The sequence below is a fragment of the Anser cygnoides genome, chromosome 23, assembly GCF_040182565.1.
Source record: "Anser cygnoides isolate HZ-2024a breed goose chromosome 23, Taihu_goose_T2T_genome, whole genome shotgun sequence".
Taxonomy (NCBI): domain Eukaryota; kingdom Metazoa; phylum Chordata; class Aves; order Anseriformes; family Anatidae; genus Anser; species Anser cygnoides.
This window is the reverse complement of record NC_089895.1, coordinates 1,634,641-1,654,265: the sequence shown is the minus strand read 5'-3', so window position 1 is coordinate 1,654,265 and position 19,625 is coordinate 1,634,641. Positions and strand designations below refer to the sequence as shown.

At 49.3% G+C, this 19,625-nt stretch overlaps 1 protein-coding gene across 2 annotated transcripts in view; it reads left to right on the top strand.

The window, feature by feature from the left end:
* Window positions 1-1,384: 1,384 nt before the first annotated feature.
* The window catches only part of CAPZB (capping actin protein of muscle Z-line subunit beta), a 63,411-nt gene continuing 45,170 nt past the window's right edge, over window positions 1,385-19,625 (top strand). For both annotated transcript variants that reach the window (XM_048048660.2, XM_048048659.2), the window contains exons 1-2: window positions 1,385-1,544; window positions 18,212-18,301. In XM_048048660.2, coding sequence (XP_047904617.1) covers window positions 1,542-1,544; window positions 18,212-18,301 — 93 coding nt within the window. In that variant the 5' untranslated portion in view covers window positions 1,385-1,541. The remainder of the gene's footprint in view (window positions 1,545-18,211; window positions 18,302-19,625) is intronic.

Here is a 19,625-nt window from a genome sequence, read left to right as displayed (position 1 = left end):
GAAATTAGCTCGGTGGTTTAGAAATTGGAAGTTGCAGCTGGTTTGCCCTCATAAGTAAAATGAGCGTGGTCAGAGTTGTCAGGTCTTGGAAGGTGCTGTTTGGTATCTGATAGCTACTACAATTACGAGTCAATCCACAAACGTCTGTGATAATGTCTTAGAGGGAAGTCAGGGCTTGGCCGTGGTTGTCTCCTGGTGGATGGATGTACCACAAAATGTAACAGCGCAGGAAAAAATGAAGCGGTTCCCGTAAGAATACATGCTTTCTGTCACAATTGCACACGTGCTGTGGAGTTCCACACCATCTCCAGGAAGAATGCATCAGCGCAGGAAGCAGTGCGCGACTCCCCCCGACAGCATTTCCACTTTCTACAGCAGACTGAGGAAAGTAAATGGAACAGCAGCAGGGCTTTGGGCTCATGAGGGCCAAGTCCGCAATGCAGGAGCCAGGGAGCACCAGCAGAGGGTTCTTGGGATCCTGGCACCAAGCCTGTTGGTGCAACGCAGGCCAAAACATTTTTCTCCAAAGAGCAGCAGAGGAACGTGGTACCACATACTACCTGAGATGTTCTTCCAGGTTAATTAGGGAGGCTGCATCTGTTAAATGCACGTGTCCTGACTGGGGAGTGTAAGTATTGAGTCTGGCATCGGGATCGGTTTTATCTGAGATCATTGAAATGTCAGTGAGCACATTAGGGAAAAAAAATGTATTTCTTCCTGGAACAGCCTGAGAAAAGCAAACATGTTTTATTTGTGCATACACCCAGATTTGCTGATTTTTATCTCGCGTTTGAGATCTGTAACACAGCTGCCCAAGCCCTGAAGTCATCAAAATGTGTAAGCACCTGCTTACCTTCCAGCAGGCACCTACACGCTTTGCCGAATCAAAGGCTCAGCTCCCCGAGAAGGCCGAACACCCGCCGCTCAGATAAACCAGCGATGTCGCTCGGTACCCAGCGGCCGGCCGGTTCTCCCCAGCGCTTGGGGGCTAAGGAAACCGAGGTGTGACCGGCGGCACGAGTCGCGCTGGGGTGCGAGGGCGAGGCCTGCGAGTTCACAGAAGCGACGCCCCTCCAAGCGCTCTGCCTTTACCCCGAGGCCAAGGGCGGCTGGGGCTAGGGCTTTGCCCGCCAGGGCCGGCGCGCCGGCGCGCCATCACGCGGACCGCGGCCCCGCCCACCCCCTCCTCCGCCGCCGCCGATTGGCCGCCTCCTCCCGGCCTCGTTCCCGCGCTGCCATTGGTCGCGCCCTCGCGCTGCTCCCTCCCGGCTTCCCCCCGCCCCCTCCCTCCCCGCCGCCCCTCCCCGCCCCGTTGGCGCGCGGCGCTCCATACTTGGCGATGCCTGGCGAGCCGCGCGCTGATTGGCTGGGCGGGAGCGGCGGAGGGGGCGGGGCCGGCGCGCGGCGCTGACCCGGATGTTCACTCCTAGGCAACGGCGGAAGTGGAAGGGGCCGCGGCCTGCCTCGGACGGAGAGCGGAGGGGAACCGGGAGGCGCCGCCGTCGCTACCGCCCAGCGCAGCCCCGCCGAGCCCAGCCGCCATGGTGAGCCCCGGGCGGCGGCTGTGGGGGTCGGGGGGTGGAGGCCGGCAGGCCGGCGGGGGCCGGGAGGCGGCGGCGGGCCCCTCCCGGGGCTTCCCCGGGGCCGGGCCCCGGCCCGTCCGGTTGGCGGCCGCAAGGGAGCGGCTCCCCCGCGGGCGGGCCTCAGGGCGCTCGAGGCCCCGCTTGCCGCGGGCCGGGAGCCTCCGGTGGGCAGCCGCGAGGTGGCCGGGCCGCGCTGCCGAGCTCCGGTGGGGGCTGCGGGCCGGGGGGGAGCCCCGGGGGGGAGCCCCGGGGGGAGCGGGTGGTGGTGCGGCGCTGAGCGCTGCGTCTGGGCGCCGCTGGGAGCTTGGGGGTTCTCGGCCGGGAGCCCGGCGGTTGTGAGGCCGCTGAGCGCGGTCTCGGTCGCGCCGTGTTTGCTGAACGGATCGGGCCAAGGGGCAGCCTTGCAATTTCGCTTCGGTGCCGGGTGAGAAGGGGGCTGCGGTCCCGGCAGGCTTGGCCGGCTCTGAGGGCGTCCGGCAAGGAGGGCGAGGGCCGACCCGGGCGTGCTAGGCTCTGCCCAGAGGGGTGCGTGCTTCTGTGGGGCCCGCTTCACACCCTGTAACCCCCGGGGTGGGATTCTTCGCTTGGTATTGCTGAAGGACTTTGTGCTGCTCAGAAATCTGTGGGTTAAGTGGTTCAACCTAAGTTTTTGAGAACGTTCAAGCACAGTTTGACTTAAAAGTCACCGTGCCCGGTTATCCGGCAGTATAAAGGCTGGTGCAGTAAACGACTCTCTTCTTATTTTTCACCGTTAGAATTTCAGAGGCAATGCTTTATTTTTTTCTTTGAAACTGGAGATCTCAGTGATCGTACCCCCTGCGCTGTGCAAGATGAAGCTCTTTAGTTTCAAGTGAAAGGTGAGGAATGCCTAAGGTTCTGTTCTTCCTGAGCAAATGCTGTACCTGACAGCTGAGTGTGCGACTCGCAGGGTGGAGCACCTTGACTGTCCTGCACAACTTTAAATCAAGATGCCTGAAGGCCTTGTGCGTGAGACCTGACAGCAGAATTTGCTGTCAGGATTCTGACAAACTGTCCTGACTTCTGCCATGGCAGAAATCTTCCCAGGAAAAGAATTCAAGGAAAACAAGCAGGCTTCCTGTAAAATGGCAGTGGTGATACAAGCTTCTCTTCTAAGGGGATGCAAAAGCATGCTGTTAGAAGAACTCAGCTGGGGTTTAGGTGCGGCCCTATCCCTCTTTTTGAGGAGGCAGAACACAAACCCCTCAGAAGTTTTGTGAATGCTTTAGGCTTATGCTGTCTGCTGATTTTTTCAGTAATGGAGAGTGGTGGGCGTGGGGAGCTCTGACCAGGACTGCCAACACTGCACAAGTCTCAGCTGCTGGGTGGGCTTTGGGTACGGCCGTGTGGCAGACAACACGTTGCACGAGTGTTGTGGGGCCTGAAGACTTGCTCGCAGAGTGGGGCAGCTGCAGTGTGGTTTGTCTGGGTCTAGACCAAATCGCTGGCCTTGGTGACAAGAGGCAAATGAGCTGTGCCCGTGGCTCCAAACCTTACCGCCCCTCAGAGCCAATGTTATGCAGGCAGTACAGTTGCGGCTCCCGGTTCCAGCTTCAGTTCCCACCCAGTGTTCAGAGCGTTCCAAGGGTCTTTCCTGTTGGTGGGTACAAAAAGCCAGCGCTTTCAGATGCTCCGCGTCAGGACTGAAGCAGCCCTGGCACCGCAGGCTGCAGCCAGTCTTGGAGCAGCTGGGAGAAGCTGCCATGGTTCAGGGCATCGTGTCAAACACTGCCTTGGTGCTGTAGGTTTTCCAATAGCACGGTAGAGCAGGCAGGGGAACTGTTGTCTCCTCCGTGCAGTCATTTAAGCCCCTCTCAAATCTGAATTGCTGCTGGTGAGTTTAAGATGTCAGGAGCACTGGCATTTCAGTCAGGTGCTCGCTGAGATGGGGCAGGGCAATGTGTGAAGCTCACAAACCGTCCGGGTAGGTGCTCTCTCCTGTGCTAAAAATAAACTGAATGCACTGCTCAGGGCAAGGACTTGAGACAGTGCTGACTTCTGGAATTGAGGGTTAGCAATGGATGGAATCCAGTTACGCTTTGTGAAAATACAAATCTTCCTTTCCAGGTTATGTAAAATATTTGTGAGTATTTCTTGCGCTATGCGGCTCTTCAGGAGAAGGCAGACAGTCTTAGCAAAACTTACAGTTTAATCAACCACAGATACAAATTGTCTGGTGTAGCTTCCCATCACTTGCTCAGAATGTGTGAGGCAGCTGAAAATCACCGAAGCGCAGCCAACGATGCAAGAGGTGACAGTGACATTTAGCGTGCTCTCTTTGCATGTTGTTCAGAGTAATTTATATTTTCAAGGTAGGGGGATCTTTGTCTTGGGCAAGCACACTGCAGCTTCATAAATACCTTGGTTTTGTGCAGGTGCTACCAAAACAATACTGAATGACTTGTGGAACTGAACACTGAGCAATTGAGGACAGCTCTTTGAGCACGGAGTCCGCCCCTTCGAAGCCAGTTGTGTCGCTTTTGAAGCTTTCATGCGTGGCATAAGAGCTCAGGGCAGGTTTTCAGTGTCCGCTCCAAGTCCTTTGCACCTCGTGCCTTCAGAGAAACGTCAACTGAAGCTATTTCATAGAGTCCATGTTTTATTAGGCAAGTGTATGAGCTTAGCTAAATGTTGTCTTACAAGGTGAATTCCCAAAGTAATCGAGTCAGAGGATGTTGTTGGGATAGGGAATGCTGCTGCTGCAGCGATGCTTCATCTTGCACCTTGGTTTGTTAGCAAAAGAAAACCATCCTCAAGCTGAAGTTGTTCAAATGGGATTTCCTCGCATGGAAAATACGTATGCATGTATCTCACTAGTTGACAGCTGGGAGTAAAACAAAAGCAAAGTACAGTTCACCTCTTTTGAATTACTGTTTTTAGTAGTTGTTGCTGTAGCTGAATAGAGAGAGGACGGTTTGGGAAGGCCACGTTGCTGCTGTCTTCCATTTCTAGTTCTACGGTTGTCAGCCGTCTCTCTCAGCTGAATTTCACGCGTGCAGGATATCCGATGGACCTGGGGAGGTGCGCAGCTGGGCAGCGCTCTCCTGTTTGCCTTTGCCTGGCTGCTTCTGAAGACTTCACTGGCGAGTGCCGGTGCCTTTTGCTGCTTTGGAGGTACGCTTGGTCAAGTCCAGATGGTTCCTTACTCTGCTAAATAAACTTATGGGGAGGCGATTATTTTCCTTTTCCCATTGCGCTGGTGCACGTTGCAGTCATGTTGCCTCAAGTTTTGTTTCATCTGAAAGATGGTTCAGTGCCTGCTGAGGAGCTGGCAGTTTTACTGGAGAGGCATGAAATTCCGAGCAGCACGAGCAGTTTAGGTCTGTGCTAAGCCCGGTTCTCCACCCCACTTCTCTACAATGTGATGTTTAAGAGCTTTTTTTTTCCAGACAAAGGACGCAATTACAAAAGTTGAAGATGATCAAAATCGTGTTGGTCCTCTGTTTATGTACGTGTTCTTATTCACTTGATGTGCGCTATGATTTCCCCCTTTCCTAGTGATTTGTGCAAGGAGTTCTGAGCAGTTTGGAAAGCCCCAACCAAACCTCTGTCTCTCTCCCCCCACTAATGCACAAGATCCTAAACTTGTATTTTTCCTAACTTTCCCACGTCTCCTAATCCTTTGCCATTTCCAGGAAGATGGGGGGAGGGGGAAAAATCTCACTTTAAAACACGGGCTTCCAAATTTGCTTTTCCATTATAGGTAAAATCCATGCGGTGTGAAGGAGCAGTGAGTCCATCTGAGCACCCTGAGCCTTTCCCCAGCTTCCTGGTCTCTTTAGCTATGCTCTAGCACAGGTTTCGGTTGCTGATGGGTTATGTCAATTAAAAAAAAAACTTCCCTAATTTGTACGTAAAGGTCAGGAATTCGGTCCAATGCAATGGAAGCGCGTGGCCGTGTTAAGTATTTTTTCTTCGTCGTTTCTGTAACGCCTGGCTAAGTGCCTGATAGCCCACGTACGAGGTTTTTGTGTCGACACTGATGTGAAAATCGAGCAAATGCTCTGAGCGGATGCCTGATGAGGACTGGACTGAAACGTGCGGTGCACGTGGAGAACACACAGCTCCGGGGGCTTACCTGAGCTGGCTAACGGCGGGTTCCTGTCCCCGGGACCCGAGCCGGCAGCTGACACCCGCTTCTCGTCATGGGTCCTAAGGCAGGGTGGGACAGACCCTTCCAGAGGGGTTCTCCTGGGGAGTGGGAGCTCCCCCGCACGTAGCAGGAGAGCTGCTTGCTTTTGAAATTTCCTTTACGGGGCACAGGGGTGAACGCTGGTTGAGCAAGTTTCGAAGAGATTTCCCCCTTTGTTGAGCTGGGAGGATTTGTTACGGGAAGAAAATGGAGAATGCTTGAGAAAGCTGCTCTGCTCGTTTCCTAATTATAAAGTTGTAGTTTTCCACGGTAGGTGCTGTCTGGGTAATGCCAAACGCAACAGCAATCTAATCTGCTATCTGGATTTTTAGGTGCAACAAAACTTTGAGTTACAGAATCAGAAATGACATCTCACTTTTTTTGTGATTGCCCCAAAAAAAGCTTTTATTTAGAATTAGTTTAATTGCGTTAGATAGTATTTGGTGCTAGGCTTCCTAGAACGGTGGCCTGAGCTGTGGTATCCACCAGTAAGACACATTTTCTGGTATTATCTGGTGCTGTTCTTTGGCCCTGCCTTCCTCTCTTAGGATTGAGAACGAAAACACACAGCGTGCTGCGAGCTTGTGCTCTTTGTGCCACCGCTTCCAAGTCGGGCTGAAGAATTGCAGGATGTATTTGCAGGCACTTCTCATAAACTACCTACTTTGTTCCTCCTCCATGCAAATTGAACCTTCCTGCTTTATATTCCACCAGTGTCACCTGTGTTATTTTTCATCGCGGGCTTGGTTTCGGAGTCCTGCCTCCCGCTTTAAACCCTCAGGACGTTTGTGTTTGAGCTGTGCTGCAGAGCGGGTCCTTGCTGCTGCTCTGAGCGTGAAGAGGATGGATGCCCTCCGGGTCGTTTTGTTACAGAAAGCGGAGCTGACTCCTTTCCCAGTGGACCGAGGTGGAATTTCCAGCATGTCCTTGTTGCAGGGTGAGCAGCCTGGGTGAAAGCAGAACCCATGTTCCAGCAACTTAGCGGTATCAGCTAGACAAGAATGAAAACAGCGCTTAAGAGGATTTTACCTGGAAGGGAAAAGGGTTGAGGATGCACTGAAGACATAAGCTTAGTGGTTGCCTTAAGCCATCAACCCACCACACCATAAATAACGCATTCTTTATTCTCTCAGGGAACTTTATTTGTATTCCTTCGTGTGACGCTTTGTCTTCTCTGTTTGACAAAGCGCTGAGCTTGGAAGTGCCTTCCCCTTTTTGCTTTGGTAAATGTTGGGATTTAAAAAAAGCTCAAACCACCAGCAGAGGTGGTTGGTGGCTGCCTGAGAGCCTGTGCTGGCAATTTGAACCGGGCTCAGGAAATGAGAGATGGCTTTTTGTAAATTAATTCGAAGGATGAGAAAGCTGTGAAATGGTGGAATGAGGTAAAATATCGGCTACATCATGGTGACTGCAGCAGTTTAAAACTGTGTTTATCCACTGAGTGCTGTCACTGTGCTAACTTAGGGGTTGTTATGGAGACTTTTTTGGGTGCGATGCTGTGGATATATGTGATGTTGGCTCAGCAGTGACAGTGCTCCACTAGACAATCAAATACAGTTTGACGTAGCCATTGGTACAGGTGGAGCTGTTTGAGAGCGTGGTAAGGTAAAAATTGGCCAGATGGAGTAACTGAGAACCTCATCCTAAACTGAGGGAGAAATCTGACATGGGTTGGAATTGGCAAATGTGTGTTGGGTGAAACACTGCTCCGTTATAACCTGTCTCTGCTACTTAACTTAAAAAGCTTGGAAAAGCATCGCATTGTTGAATTGCACGCTGTCTGTCTGCAGCTCTGGCTCAAGGGTAGGTCAGGTGTGTTCATAAACAGCAAGGAGAACATAAAAGGACAGAAAGAGTGGGCAAGCATAGGAGTAAAGAGTAAGGGAAGGAATGCCAGGGAACGTGGATGTCTTGTTAGGTGGAGATGGGATAATGTTAAGGCAATGTGCATGCAAAACCATCAGCTTCCTAGTTTTAAACTTGAAATTCTTATCACCGAATCCCTTGGTTGAAACTGAACTGTCCTGCAAGCTTCGTGGTGTAATCCGCAAGGTACGTCTTGCTAGACGCGAGCAAAAGGCATGTTGACCTACTTTTCTGACCTTTTAGGCAATCGGAGAACATGGAGGGATGAGGGCTAACTAGATAACCTCTCCCTGGCTCCTCTCTGCCGTGCCAGGCATCCAGTTACTTGCCAGAGTTATCTCATGAATTTACAACCCTGGCTACCGGGCCTGGGGGCGCTGGAAAGCGCTGAGCTTGTGTTGTGCCAACCCGTGCACGGGGTGGCAGAGCGGGGCGCCGCAAGCAGCCCGGCGTGCACCGATGGTCTCAAACATTTGCGTTAGGCTGTCAGTAAGCGTGGCTGCGTCCGCGGCCACCTTGCTGCCAGAGAATACGCCTCCCGGCTGCTGTGATAACGTGCGCTTTCCCAAATGGTTTTGATGTTAGCGAATTCTTGTATGGAAAAAATCTAGGTTGCAGTTGACTGGAAGGAGAACGCAGACAACTGGGAACAACTCACCGAACTGGGCTGTTCCTGCAGGAGCAGAATTCACCGTTTGGATTGAGCAGTTCCTCTTCTGGTACTGGCTACGTTGATTCAGAAACAAGCAAGCGCGTAGGCTAAAAGAGCATTTGGAAAAGATTATCCGGTGTTCCCAGGATAAAAGCAAGCATCACAAACACCGCATCGCAAACAGTGCAGTATGGTCAGGATGACAAACGGCAGCGTTGAATCTCAAGGGCTGTTGTGTTTGTAGTGAGCAGTGCTGAGCTTGACAAAAATGAAGTTGAGGAACTTCCTGTGTAACCACACGCATCTGAAGTTGCCCGGTGTGAATGCCCCGTGCGCTCAGCCCCAGGTATTCCCTGACGGAGTGGAAACAAGTGGCTCCTCTGAGAGCTCCCAAGGTCTGGTACCTCGAGGCTGCCCTCTGGAAAAGGGGCTGTAGCTCCCGGTGGGATCTCATATTTAGGAATCTCCTGATAACAGCACAGGCTGTAACGCAGAGCTCCTTCAATTCCAAGTGCTGGCAGCTTCTGTTTTCCTGCAGAGTTGTCTCAGTTGCTGCTGTTTGAACTTCCTTGCAGCACGCTGCTGTACCTCCCAGTCCCAGAACCTGGGTGGCCTGGTGGAACTGAGCTCAAGTTCTGGGCAGCCTTTGCCAAGGGTACCCGGCAGACCCCAGTAAAAATAAAGCAGTCCGTCTCTAAAGACTGATTCGGGCACTTCCTCAGTCATATTTGGATGGAAGGCAGGACACTGTGGATGAGAAACAGGTCGTGGGGCTGGGGAGCCGTTGCAGACCTCCTGTTAGCGTATTTCAGAGGCCGAGCTGACGCTGGCGGTCAGGAGCAGTAGGTTTACAGCGAGGATGAAGTGGGAGGATGGCGACGAGGGAGCATTAATCAGTAACTTGGGATACATCTGCAGGGCTGGAGCTGAGAGCTGTGTGATGCGATCTTACGGAGGTAACAGAAGTTTCTGCAAAGAGCTGACAAGGTCAGGCAGAAGATCCTGTCAACGATTTCCTGTCGCAGGTGCTGCAGGAGCTCCGCTGGCTGCGCAGCAGTGATCCTGCCTCTGGTGTGAGTCCACGTGAGCACGCAGCCGGGGGCAGGAGGCCCGTTGGGAGGTGGCTTCAGAGGTCCTTAGAACGCAAGATTTACTCGCCTGCACAGCCCCTTAGCGCACGCCAAAGCGTTTGCAGAGCGACAAAGTGAGTAAAGTGTGGTGCTGACTTAAGTGGCAAGGAAATATCTAGAGGCATCCTGAGCTACTCGATGCATCAAGTAATGCGTAATGGTTCCGCCGAGCAGCAGTCTGGGTGTCTGCCTGTTGGGGTATGTGCGTACTTGTGCCCAGCCCAACGGCTATTCTGATAGTGAAGCTCTCAGGCAGATGTACAAGCTTCCTCGCGAAGTAGCTGCAAGATCAGGACAGCTTCTTGTGTCTCAGGGCTCTGCTGTAACAGCTTTGCTTTTCCTTTTGTTTGGCTAAGAGTTCGTATCTATAGGAATATCTAACAAAGAAAATGTTGGTTCTGTGTTAAACCCAGACTTAAACTGGGGGGAAAAAAATAACCACAACTGTTTTGCACTAACAGTAGCCTAATTAAATTTCTTAAATGCTACCCGGAATAGTTGGTCAGCTCGACAGTCAACTTCAGGGACTTTAATCCCATTTATTAAAAGTTAGTTAACAATGCAGCTTTGCAGAGTAGCTTTTCTATGCGGCTATTTTACTGCCGTTCCCATCTTACTCTTTCATGTGGGGCTAACAGATTGCGTATTCACTCGATGCCATGATTTATTGGGAAGTGACTTTCTGCAAACTTTACGCTTCACAGGAATTCTTGGCAGAAGATGAAAGCTGGTAAATTACATTGTCATGTTTAATAAATAAAACATTGTTTCTGTTACCCAGAAGACAAACACCAGTGCAGAAATCATTAGTGCTGGTGGCAAAAGGTCAAGACGAATAGCCTGTTCCCAGAAAGCCTTGGTGCTGGTCCACCCTGCTCTTCTGTCAGTACTGGGTGCCTCTGTCCGTTGGACAGGTGACAAATTTGCCCTGGACTTTGTATGAACTAAAACAATAGATGGTAAGTTAGGTTTGAAAGCACGAGTGGGCTTTGAACCCCTTTCAGGATGTCCTCGCTGGGGAGAGGTGCTGAGCAAGCACGGTGCTTTCTTCACCGTGTGCTGTACACCCGTGGAAGCGCTAGCAGGAGCTGAAATGGACAAACGGCCCCCAGGAGTGTAAATCGGCTGCAGAAGTACCCCAGGTGATGCTGAGTTCCTGCCTCTACAGCAAATAGCGAATTACAGCATAATGGCCTGCTCCACGCTGTCGAGGTTGCTAGTTTTTTCTCAGTTGACGTAACATCGTTTGACAAATAGTTGTTCCATGAGACTGAGCTTCTTAGTGAAGTAGTGCGATGGGCTCTGGTTTATTCTGAAGGTACTGGACGGAAATGCCGTCGGTGTATCATAATCCACTCGGTAACTGCTTCGGAGGTTGTGCAGGGGTGTTGGGTAGCGTTCCATGGATGCTGAACAGTGCTCACTTGATTTGGAGGTCAGAGTGATGAAGTCCCAACACAAAACAGGATTCAAAAGACACTTGGAAGCATCAGCTCAAAGGTAGAGAAACAAATGAGGGCTTAGGAGAATGCTGACTGCGAGCTTTGAAGAGCTTGAGTGCAGGAGGAGATTCTTCAGTGGCTGCTCCTAGATGACCATGGCCACTCGCTTCATCTGTCTAGGACTTGCCTTAGGTGTGCTGTCAGCCTGAAATAGTGATAAGTATCCGATGTCATCAGCATGCTGGTGGCACTGAAACTTAAGCTGACTCATTTGCTCTCCTTCCCGTAGATTATTTTAGTTCCCCGTGCGACTCTTTGGAGCAGACGTCTAAGTTACTCTTCTCCTCTTTACAGAGGTCCTGCAGGGATCCCTTGTGAGCCTTGCTGAGATTAGCACGGCTTAAATTTCTGGACCGGGGCAGAACAAAAACTGGTCAAAGCAGACCTCTCATTTTTTGACAAGCGCTCTGACGAGTATCTGTTGGTGTGTATGGCAGAGACCTGAATTTAGAAAACCAGCCTCGAATGTGTTTTTGGTCGTACATTAGCACTAGTACTGCTTCTTCATGGCATGCTCAAATCTTCTAAAAGGGAGAGCAGCGTAAATAAAGGCAGTGTGTTCTGCAGGAGAACGTCTCTGAAAAGGAGTCGCTGATGTAAAGGCTGTGGTATGACTTGTGCAGCGCTCTGTAAGTAAATGCAGATGACATTGGAGACCAAGTACAGCAGATTTCGCTAAAATATTATGAGCCGTCACTTCTTGCTTTTATTCTAACCTTTAGTCCTTCTAATTTGGAGTCTGTGGAACGGGCATTCTCAGCAGCCGGTCTGTCTTGTTTCGTCTTGGCCACAGCAGCAATGTAATAGCAAATCGAGCTAAATGTTGGTACAGATCTGACATGGCCGTAATTGTCAGAAGGTAAAAGCCCTGGAAAACATTCTGACCAGAGGGGGCCAGACTAGGAGTGGTTTGAGAAGGAGACTTTGTCTGCATCAGCATTGTGTTCTTTCAATGATCTTTGATCTTATGCTACATCATGGATAGTAATAAATCTTCAGCTTTTACTGCACTTGATTACTTCTTAACTGTGCTGTGGGCATTACTCCCACTAGTTCACCTTGCTGTCGGGAATCCCTGATTCACGGGAATATTGCAAGTGGCTTTAGATAGGATCTGCCAGAAGAGGGTTAACAGCCGAGGGAAAAAGCATGTAGGAAAACAGATCGCAAGGAGAAGGTGCGGTTGATGGAAACATGAATCATGCATCGTATGGAGTTACTCCCCTTCCATCTAATATCTGAGGAAGTGAACGCTGGCAGCCTGTTGTGCTGGGAGCCAGGAGGGGAATCCTGCACTTAACATACTCTTGGGCTTTTATTACCCACGGTTACAATAATTCAACCCTTTGCTGAAGCTTCTAGCAGTAACACTGTTCTGTTCTGTAATTTGAAAAAGGAGTCTTCTGCCTTCTGAGCTCTGCAGGTTGGCAAGGAGCAGCGTGGCAAGCAGGGTGGGAAGCTGTTCATCTGTTTCAATTAAAAAAATAGTAATAAATTGAGCGCTTATTGAGTTCCACAAAGCTGTACCATTAGTCAGACGTTCCTGTTGGGAGAACTGACAGGAAATAATGATTTACAACCTGGGGTATGTCTGCAACATAAAAGGAAGAAGAAAAAGTCATTTGCTGGCTGCATACTTCTGGCCCTGGATTAATTTACAAAGGTATTTTGCTTGTAAGCCGACCGGCGATCAAAGCGGCCTGATGTGCAGTTGCTTGAAATTGCACAAGTTAAGCAAATGTTTTATTTTTGGTGTCCCTTTGGGTTTCTATCTTTTATTTCAGTTCTCTATAAATTGAGATGCTTGCTTATGCTTGCAGTTGGGGTAACTTCTCAGCTGCGGGCATTTCAGCCCCAAGTCAGAATATTCAGCTGATTAAAAAAAAAAAAACACGGGCACCCCTGCCCAAGTAGCGAATGTTTTCACTCTCTAGTGTTTTTTTTAACCTTGATCATTGCTTCTGAAGTACTTTTTAGGTCATCCAGCTCTTCTAAAGTTGCATCAGAGACTGGAGAAGGCATGGAGAAGGCTTTGCATGGAGGTGGTGTTACGCTTGCGCGTCTGGTTGGGATGATTTGGCAGCCTGAGTGCTTTATTCCTCAGGAAGGGCTAGGAGAGGAGAAGCTGCCACTGCAGTAGCACTTAACTGCTTCTGCTGGTTTCTCTTGGTTCAGAAGTTAGCTCGGGGCGGTGTTAATGTAGAAATACAATACAGAAGTGAAACCAGTCTGGTTTTCTTTTTGAAGAAACTGCTTAATTCTGTTTGTGCTCAGCAGTAACGTAGGCAAATGAGCAGGAGCCATCAGAACAAAGCTGTGAAGACCAGGGAATTAAATCTGCTGACCTATTAAATCTGATAGAGAGAAGCAAATTCCTGCTGACTACAAGGCTGGGAGCTTGAAGTGAAATCTCTTACCTGCTTTCAAATGCAGTGGCTTAACCTTTAAAATGGGCAGAGGCCTTGCGTAAACCCTCTTTTAAAACCTAGAGTACAGGTTAAATCTCAGGTAATGCGCAATGGAGAGTTGGGAAAACTTGTGAATGCAATCTGTGAATTTCGGGAAGTTTATATAGTGAAAAGTTCATGCAGAGATATTTAGAAGGAGAAGCGAAAATTGCTCGTAGGTGGTAGCGCATCGGATTGCTGCTGTCTGCTGAGAAGAGAAACCGAGCACAGCGCCTGTGGGGTGCTACCGGCTCTGCCAGTGGCATGGTCTTTGAAGGGCTTTGGGTACAAGTCCTGGCTTCCAGCAGCTGCGTTTATCAGGTGACGGCTCGGTGTAAAATGCGATGCAAATGAGTTATTTCTTCCCTCAGTCTGCTTGAGCAGGCTTGGGTGCTGTGAACTTGGAAGAGCTGCGTGAGCAGCGGGGTTCGCATCCAGGGTTGCACGGCCACGGTCAGCTGTCGCTGCCCAGTGCTGTTGGCCTGTGCTGCCCCGGCCGGGGGAGCACCGAGTGGCAGCTCCTCTGTGCCACGTGCCCTAAAGCTATAGGGGGTCAGAAGGATGTGCAGTGCTTTGCCTGCCTTACGCAGTCTCGACAACCTGCATGTTCTCTCAGCGTGGCTGCCTACAAAAGTGAGGTCAGAAGAGCCCGTTGCTCTTACAACAAATAACAACAGCCGTAGTCCGCCCCCGTTTCAAGCATTGACAGTGGAAGCGCGTTGGTTTGTCGCACAAACACACGCTCCTTCTCAAAACAATTAAACAAAACTGTGGTGACTTCCTGAGCTGTTGTGGTTTCTGTGTTGAATGACATCTGTCCGTGCTCAGTGTTTGAGCAATATTGCTTTAGTATGAATGGAATGAAGAAAGCACCTAACCGTGCCTCTGTGCAACTGCGCATTCGTGTAATAAATGTTTTCCAGCACTATCTGTTTTTTATTTGAGCCTCAGTGCAGAGTGCTGAAATGACCGGAGACCTGGGGCCATTTGAGAGGGTTTCTAACTTTGCCGTACTTAGCGTGTTTGCAAAAGACTGAAGGGGAGAGCAGAATGCAGGCAAAGGGAGCTAAACAAACATCACTACTTCTGGAGACGGATTTATAACATTTTGCCCTGCAGTAGTATCATGGGAAAGCTATAGCAGATGCTTAAGTGGAGATTGGAGATAGCCAAATATCTTAGAGGAAATGTATTAAGGAGCTTTCATCTAAGCTAATATTTTCAGTCTTTGAGATTCCTATGATCTCTTAAATCCTTCAGTGACTTGAGCTGTAATAAAACTTCATTTAGAATTTCTGTCTGAACTCCCTACTCCTCCACAGGAGCTCTGTGCTGGATGAAACGGAGGAATGGTGGAAAACGTCCTGGTATCACGTAAATGCTAAGCTCATTAAGCCCTGCAGCCTCAAAGAGCTTGGCTCCAAGAGCGCTCCAGACTGAGAGACGGCCTGTCTAATCGCCTTCCCAGCGAGCGGGGGGCTCTAAGCCTCTCCATGTCCAAAGGCAAGAGTTGTGTAGCGTGTTTTGTCTGGAGATCTGTGAGGAAACCATGTCTTTAGGATGCAATTTACTGTGAGAATTCAGCAAATGCACACCCAGAAAAGGTGAAGTTGCAGCGTAGAGACGAGTGGCCTAGGGCAATGGGAGTGAGGTGAGACATATCCTGAGTTTCCCAAGAACACCTTCCTCTTGCACAGCTTGTGTAAGGGCTTTGTGGGATTCCCGGGTACCTCTAATAACATGCCACTGTCAAATTTGCAGGAAAAATACATTCCTGGGAGTGTTCTTTCCTCCGTAAATACAGGAAGTGTGTGCGGCTGGGTTTGACGCCTTAGATGCGATTCCTCTGTCTTTGTGATTCCCCTGAAATATCCACAGCTACTCTGGATACTCCAGCTGGGACAGAGGTTGAAACCAAAGGATATATGCAAGCAGAGGCCTCATTTTAAAAACCTTACTTCACCTGCACTGAACGAACAAGGAGCAAAAACTACGAAGGGGTGTATTTACCCGTTTGGTTCTGAAGTTGAACATGACAGATACATCCAGTACCAAAAGGTAGCACTGTGCCCTGTCGTGCGTGTGCTTTGTGTTACCTTTCTGGTTGTGCCAGTGTGGATTTATGCTGGATTGAAGTGACTGTATAACCACAGACTGAAGCACAGAAATAGAGCAGAACCTGCCTTTATTTCAGTCCTTTAAGAGGTCTGCTGGCAAGCCATTTAAATGCTCTGCAAGAAAACCGGAGAGTCCTGGTGCTCAGCTGTGCTTTTACCTCCTTGATACCAGAAAAATTCAGGCTAACTGTTGGTGTGTGCTTGGCTATTTTGTGGGGTTTTTTTTTTTGGTTGCACACAGGCATTTATGCCAGCTATGGCTGAACCTCTGTAAGAATCCGTGCCTTAAACAGTCTTGCTTGTGTCTTCCTACAGCTGTTACTGAATGTACCGTTATAAAGATGGTCAGTCCAAATTCTTTTGGTTAATCCATAAAATGCTGCAAATGCAGAAGATAGTCCTTCATTCAGTGTAGTTTATTTAAAATTACCGTACTATTTATTCAACACCAACTCTGGGTTAATGGTAGTTTTTAACATCGTTTTTTCCCTAGTTTTTTTGTCTATCAAACAATCCCAGCTGGCAGAGGAGGATGGAGCACTTCCGTAAGTGTTCCCACGATCCCCAAGTGCGGAGTGTGACCTTGCGACCGTGTGCCAGCTTTCCTTCCTTGATGGAAGCGATAGCAGGAGGTAAAGACAATACTTGATATGAAAGGTCCCCTGCCAGGGCTTGGCTGCTGGAGCTGGGCAGTCATAGCCCATCTAAATGATGCCTTTCCCTGGGGACTAAAAGGTTAGTAGAAAATAGTGAGTTTTCCCTTCCCTCTGTTTGAAGAAAAGAATGATATGTTGCTGTCGTTGGGAGCTTTCTCCCATGAGTTTCTAATTACGCCTGTAGGTTGTGCCTCTACTCAAGCCTGGACTGATGTTTCATCTTCATCTGATCTTAAATATTTGGCCCCTCCTGGGCAGGGGGCTGTTTACTGTGTGGAAGGAGAGAGGAAATAATTTGTGACTGCACTCGTGAACAGTATGTGGAGTGGCTTCCTATTTCTGCCCCTGCTAACTACGCGGATCACAGCGCAGAGAGGAGCGAACTGCCCAGAGCTTGAAGCTTGGCTAGTTGTTGGTGCCTGGGGAGACTGCAGCATGGAGGCAGCTCAACCCCCACTTCAGTCCCTTCCTGGTAACCTTCAGTCACTGACCACCTAACAGAGATAAAGAAAAGGTGTTGAAAAACTCAGTCGTTGCTTTTTCCCATGGTTGTGGTGACAGTCAATTCATCAATTGATTTGTGGTCATTTTTCAAGAGGAATTAACTTCGGGCTTATTTTGGCCAAGAATTTGCTTGTCGCGTTACCCAAAAGTTTAAAGAGTAAGGGGGTTGAGTTTGTGTTACTTGAACGTGTGTTGCTTCAATCGCAGCAGGTGACTGCCGTAACTTCTGTTCCTGGCGTCGGTGCATTCTGCTTTTCAGGTCAGAGGCTTCGATATTCAGGAGAGTCTTGCAGGCAGATGAGAGTCACTACCTAAATGTCTGTAGAGCTGGAGCTTTTTCCAAACAGGATGTCCTAAAACTTAAACTGGATGAGAAATAAACACAGTCTCTTCCAAGCCGGCTGTCTGACTTGCTGTCTGTAAAATATTTATCTTTTGATAGTGAATGGGCAGTGCCTTTTTAGAACTGTTTTCGTAATGGATGGCCGCTAAACTGCGAAATCCCTCCTTCCCTCATTGCCAGGGTACAGATTAATTGCAGGAAGCTCTACTTCCCACTGCTGCTCACTGATGGGGGGATGCTACTTGAATAATGTGATCACGTAACTGCTTTATTTCTGAAGTCTTTCTCAAATACAACTTTTAGAGCTTGGCTGAACGTAGGAAATTAAATTTAAGCTCATTGTGGACAGGTAGCTAGAAATAGAGAACAAAAATGAGAGGAAGAAGCGGTGAAAACAAGCTTGCTGTGCTTCAGCTGGGTGATGATGTTGATCAAAGCAATGTGTGGATTTTGGGGTACTGTTAAGTTTGCAGGAAAGTGTCTCTCTTATGCCTTAGTAAGAAGGAGAGCTAAAGGTTACGCCAAGAACATGGCTCTGCTCATCAAGTGTCTGTGATAATGTCTTGCGGATTTTTCCAACTCTGAAATGAATTTTAAGCTTTTTTGCGTGTGTGGAATTGGACACAAGGCCAGCTGCAACAAATACTATTGGGATATGTTGGTGCAATTTCTCAAAATATTTAAAGCTGATGATTTCTCAGATACAGACAGGTTTTGGTTTGTGTTGTGTAGTGAGAAGGAAATTATGGATCATACCTTTGTCTGCATGTTTCACTTTTTTTTTGGTAAAGCTGAAGGAGGGAGAGAGAGCTCTGTCGGAACAGAATTTGCCTTGCATACTGGTTACCTTCAGCTGAATGGCACAACGCAGATGAGGAAGTACTAAAACTGCTTCAGGAAAAGGAACTTGCAGTTCCCTAACTCTGCTTATTGTTGAGGTAGCATGGAAAAACATTTCACTAAACATTTGCACAAGCGTTGGAAACAATTTTTGGTGGGAACTGGACTCTCTCCATCAACAGGACTGTGTTAAATTGATGGCATGACACACTATTTGCAATACCAAATGAATAATCATCGACCAAATGGAACTGAACTTTATTGAAATCTGTTTGTGTTGATATAAAACACATTGCTGGTTAGAACTAGAAGCTGTATTTCTCGTATCAGAGGAGCTGACGAGCACTGCAGTTGTTGCGTCTGTGAGCGTGATGTGCTTGTCTGTACGTACTGTGACTGAGGGATGTTCTTGTTTCCGCAGAGTGACCAGCAGCTGGATTGTGCCTTGGATTTGATGAGGCGCCTGCCTCCGCAGCAGATAGAGAAGAATCTCAGTGACCTCATTGACTTGGTGAGTACGGGATGCTCTAACCAAATGGTGACCGGGTCCTAGGCATGACAAAGATCTGGTATGTAAGAACATTTTCTAAAGCATCTCCAAGGTATGGTGATCTGTGGTTCTCTCCTCGTGTTTCGGCAAGGTTGAGGAATGGAGTAATTGCCCAAACAACGTCATCAATCTACGTGTTCATTTTGGGCAAGCCAGCAGGTACTACTGTGTGTGCGTGGACATCCTTTTGGATGAAGGGTCATTAGCAGCTTTCTTGATGAAGTCATCGGCAGTTTGGAGGCTGTTGTTTAAAGCAGCTGGGATGGTTTGTACAAACGTGATGCGTGCCCTTGTACGTGTGTACCGTCTCCTGCTAACTGCCTGCCAGCCTGCAGCTTGACACAGGACTTGTGCTGCAGGCGCAGCGGGTGTGCGATGGCACATGCTTCAAAGACTTACTGAGACAGAACATTTCAGGACTAGAACACTGGGGTTCTGGAGAATGCCCAAACCTATCTATAAATTATGCCCTACCAGGTATTCTGCAGCTCAGTGAGTATCCTAAAAACTCCCAGCCAGCTGTGTTGTGCTGATACCTGTTTTCTGCTTGCCCCTGCAATGTTTACTTCCCTTCCATAAATTGGTAGTAAAGACGATTAACTTAAGATTTATAATGGGCACAAGCATCCTTCTTCAGATGCATTTGATTTAGTCATATATTCTGGGATGTGATGTGTTTGGGGGTTTATAATAGGCTAGTTAGTGCCAGCTGTCACAGAATCATATCCCAAGTTGGAAGGGACCCACAAGGATCATCGAGCCCAACTCCTGGCTCCTATCAGGTCTTATCACTGGTCACTGAAGAGAACAGATCGGCGCCTGCCCCTCCACTCCCCCTGGTGAGAAAGCTGTAGACCCCAGGACAAGGTCTCCCCTCAGCCTTCCCTTTCCAGGCTGAACAAACCAAGTGACCTCAGCTGCTTCTCGTATGTCTTCCTCTCTAGGCCCTTCACTGGGGCCCTTTGTGTCCCTTCTCTGGACGCTCTCCAACAGCTTCACGTCCTTTTTGTATCGTGCTGCCCAGAACTGCGCACAGTGCTCGAGGTGAGGCCGCACCAGCGCAGAGCAGTGCGGGACAATCCCTTCCCTCAACCGACTGGCAATGCCGTGCTTGATGCACCCCAGGGTATGGCTGGCCCTCCTGGCTGCCAGGGCACACTGCTGGCTCATATTCAGCTTGCTGTCAACCACAACCCCCAAATCGCTCTCTGCGGGGCTGCTCTCCAGCGTCTCGTCGCCCAGTCTGTACGTACAGCCAGGGTTGCCCCGTCCCAGGTGCAGGACC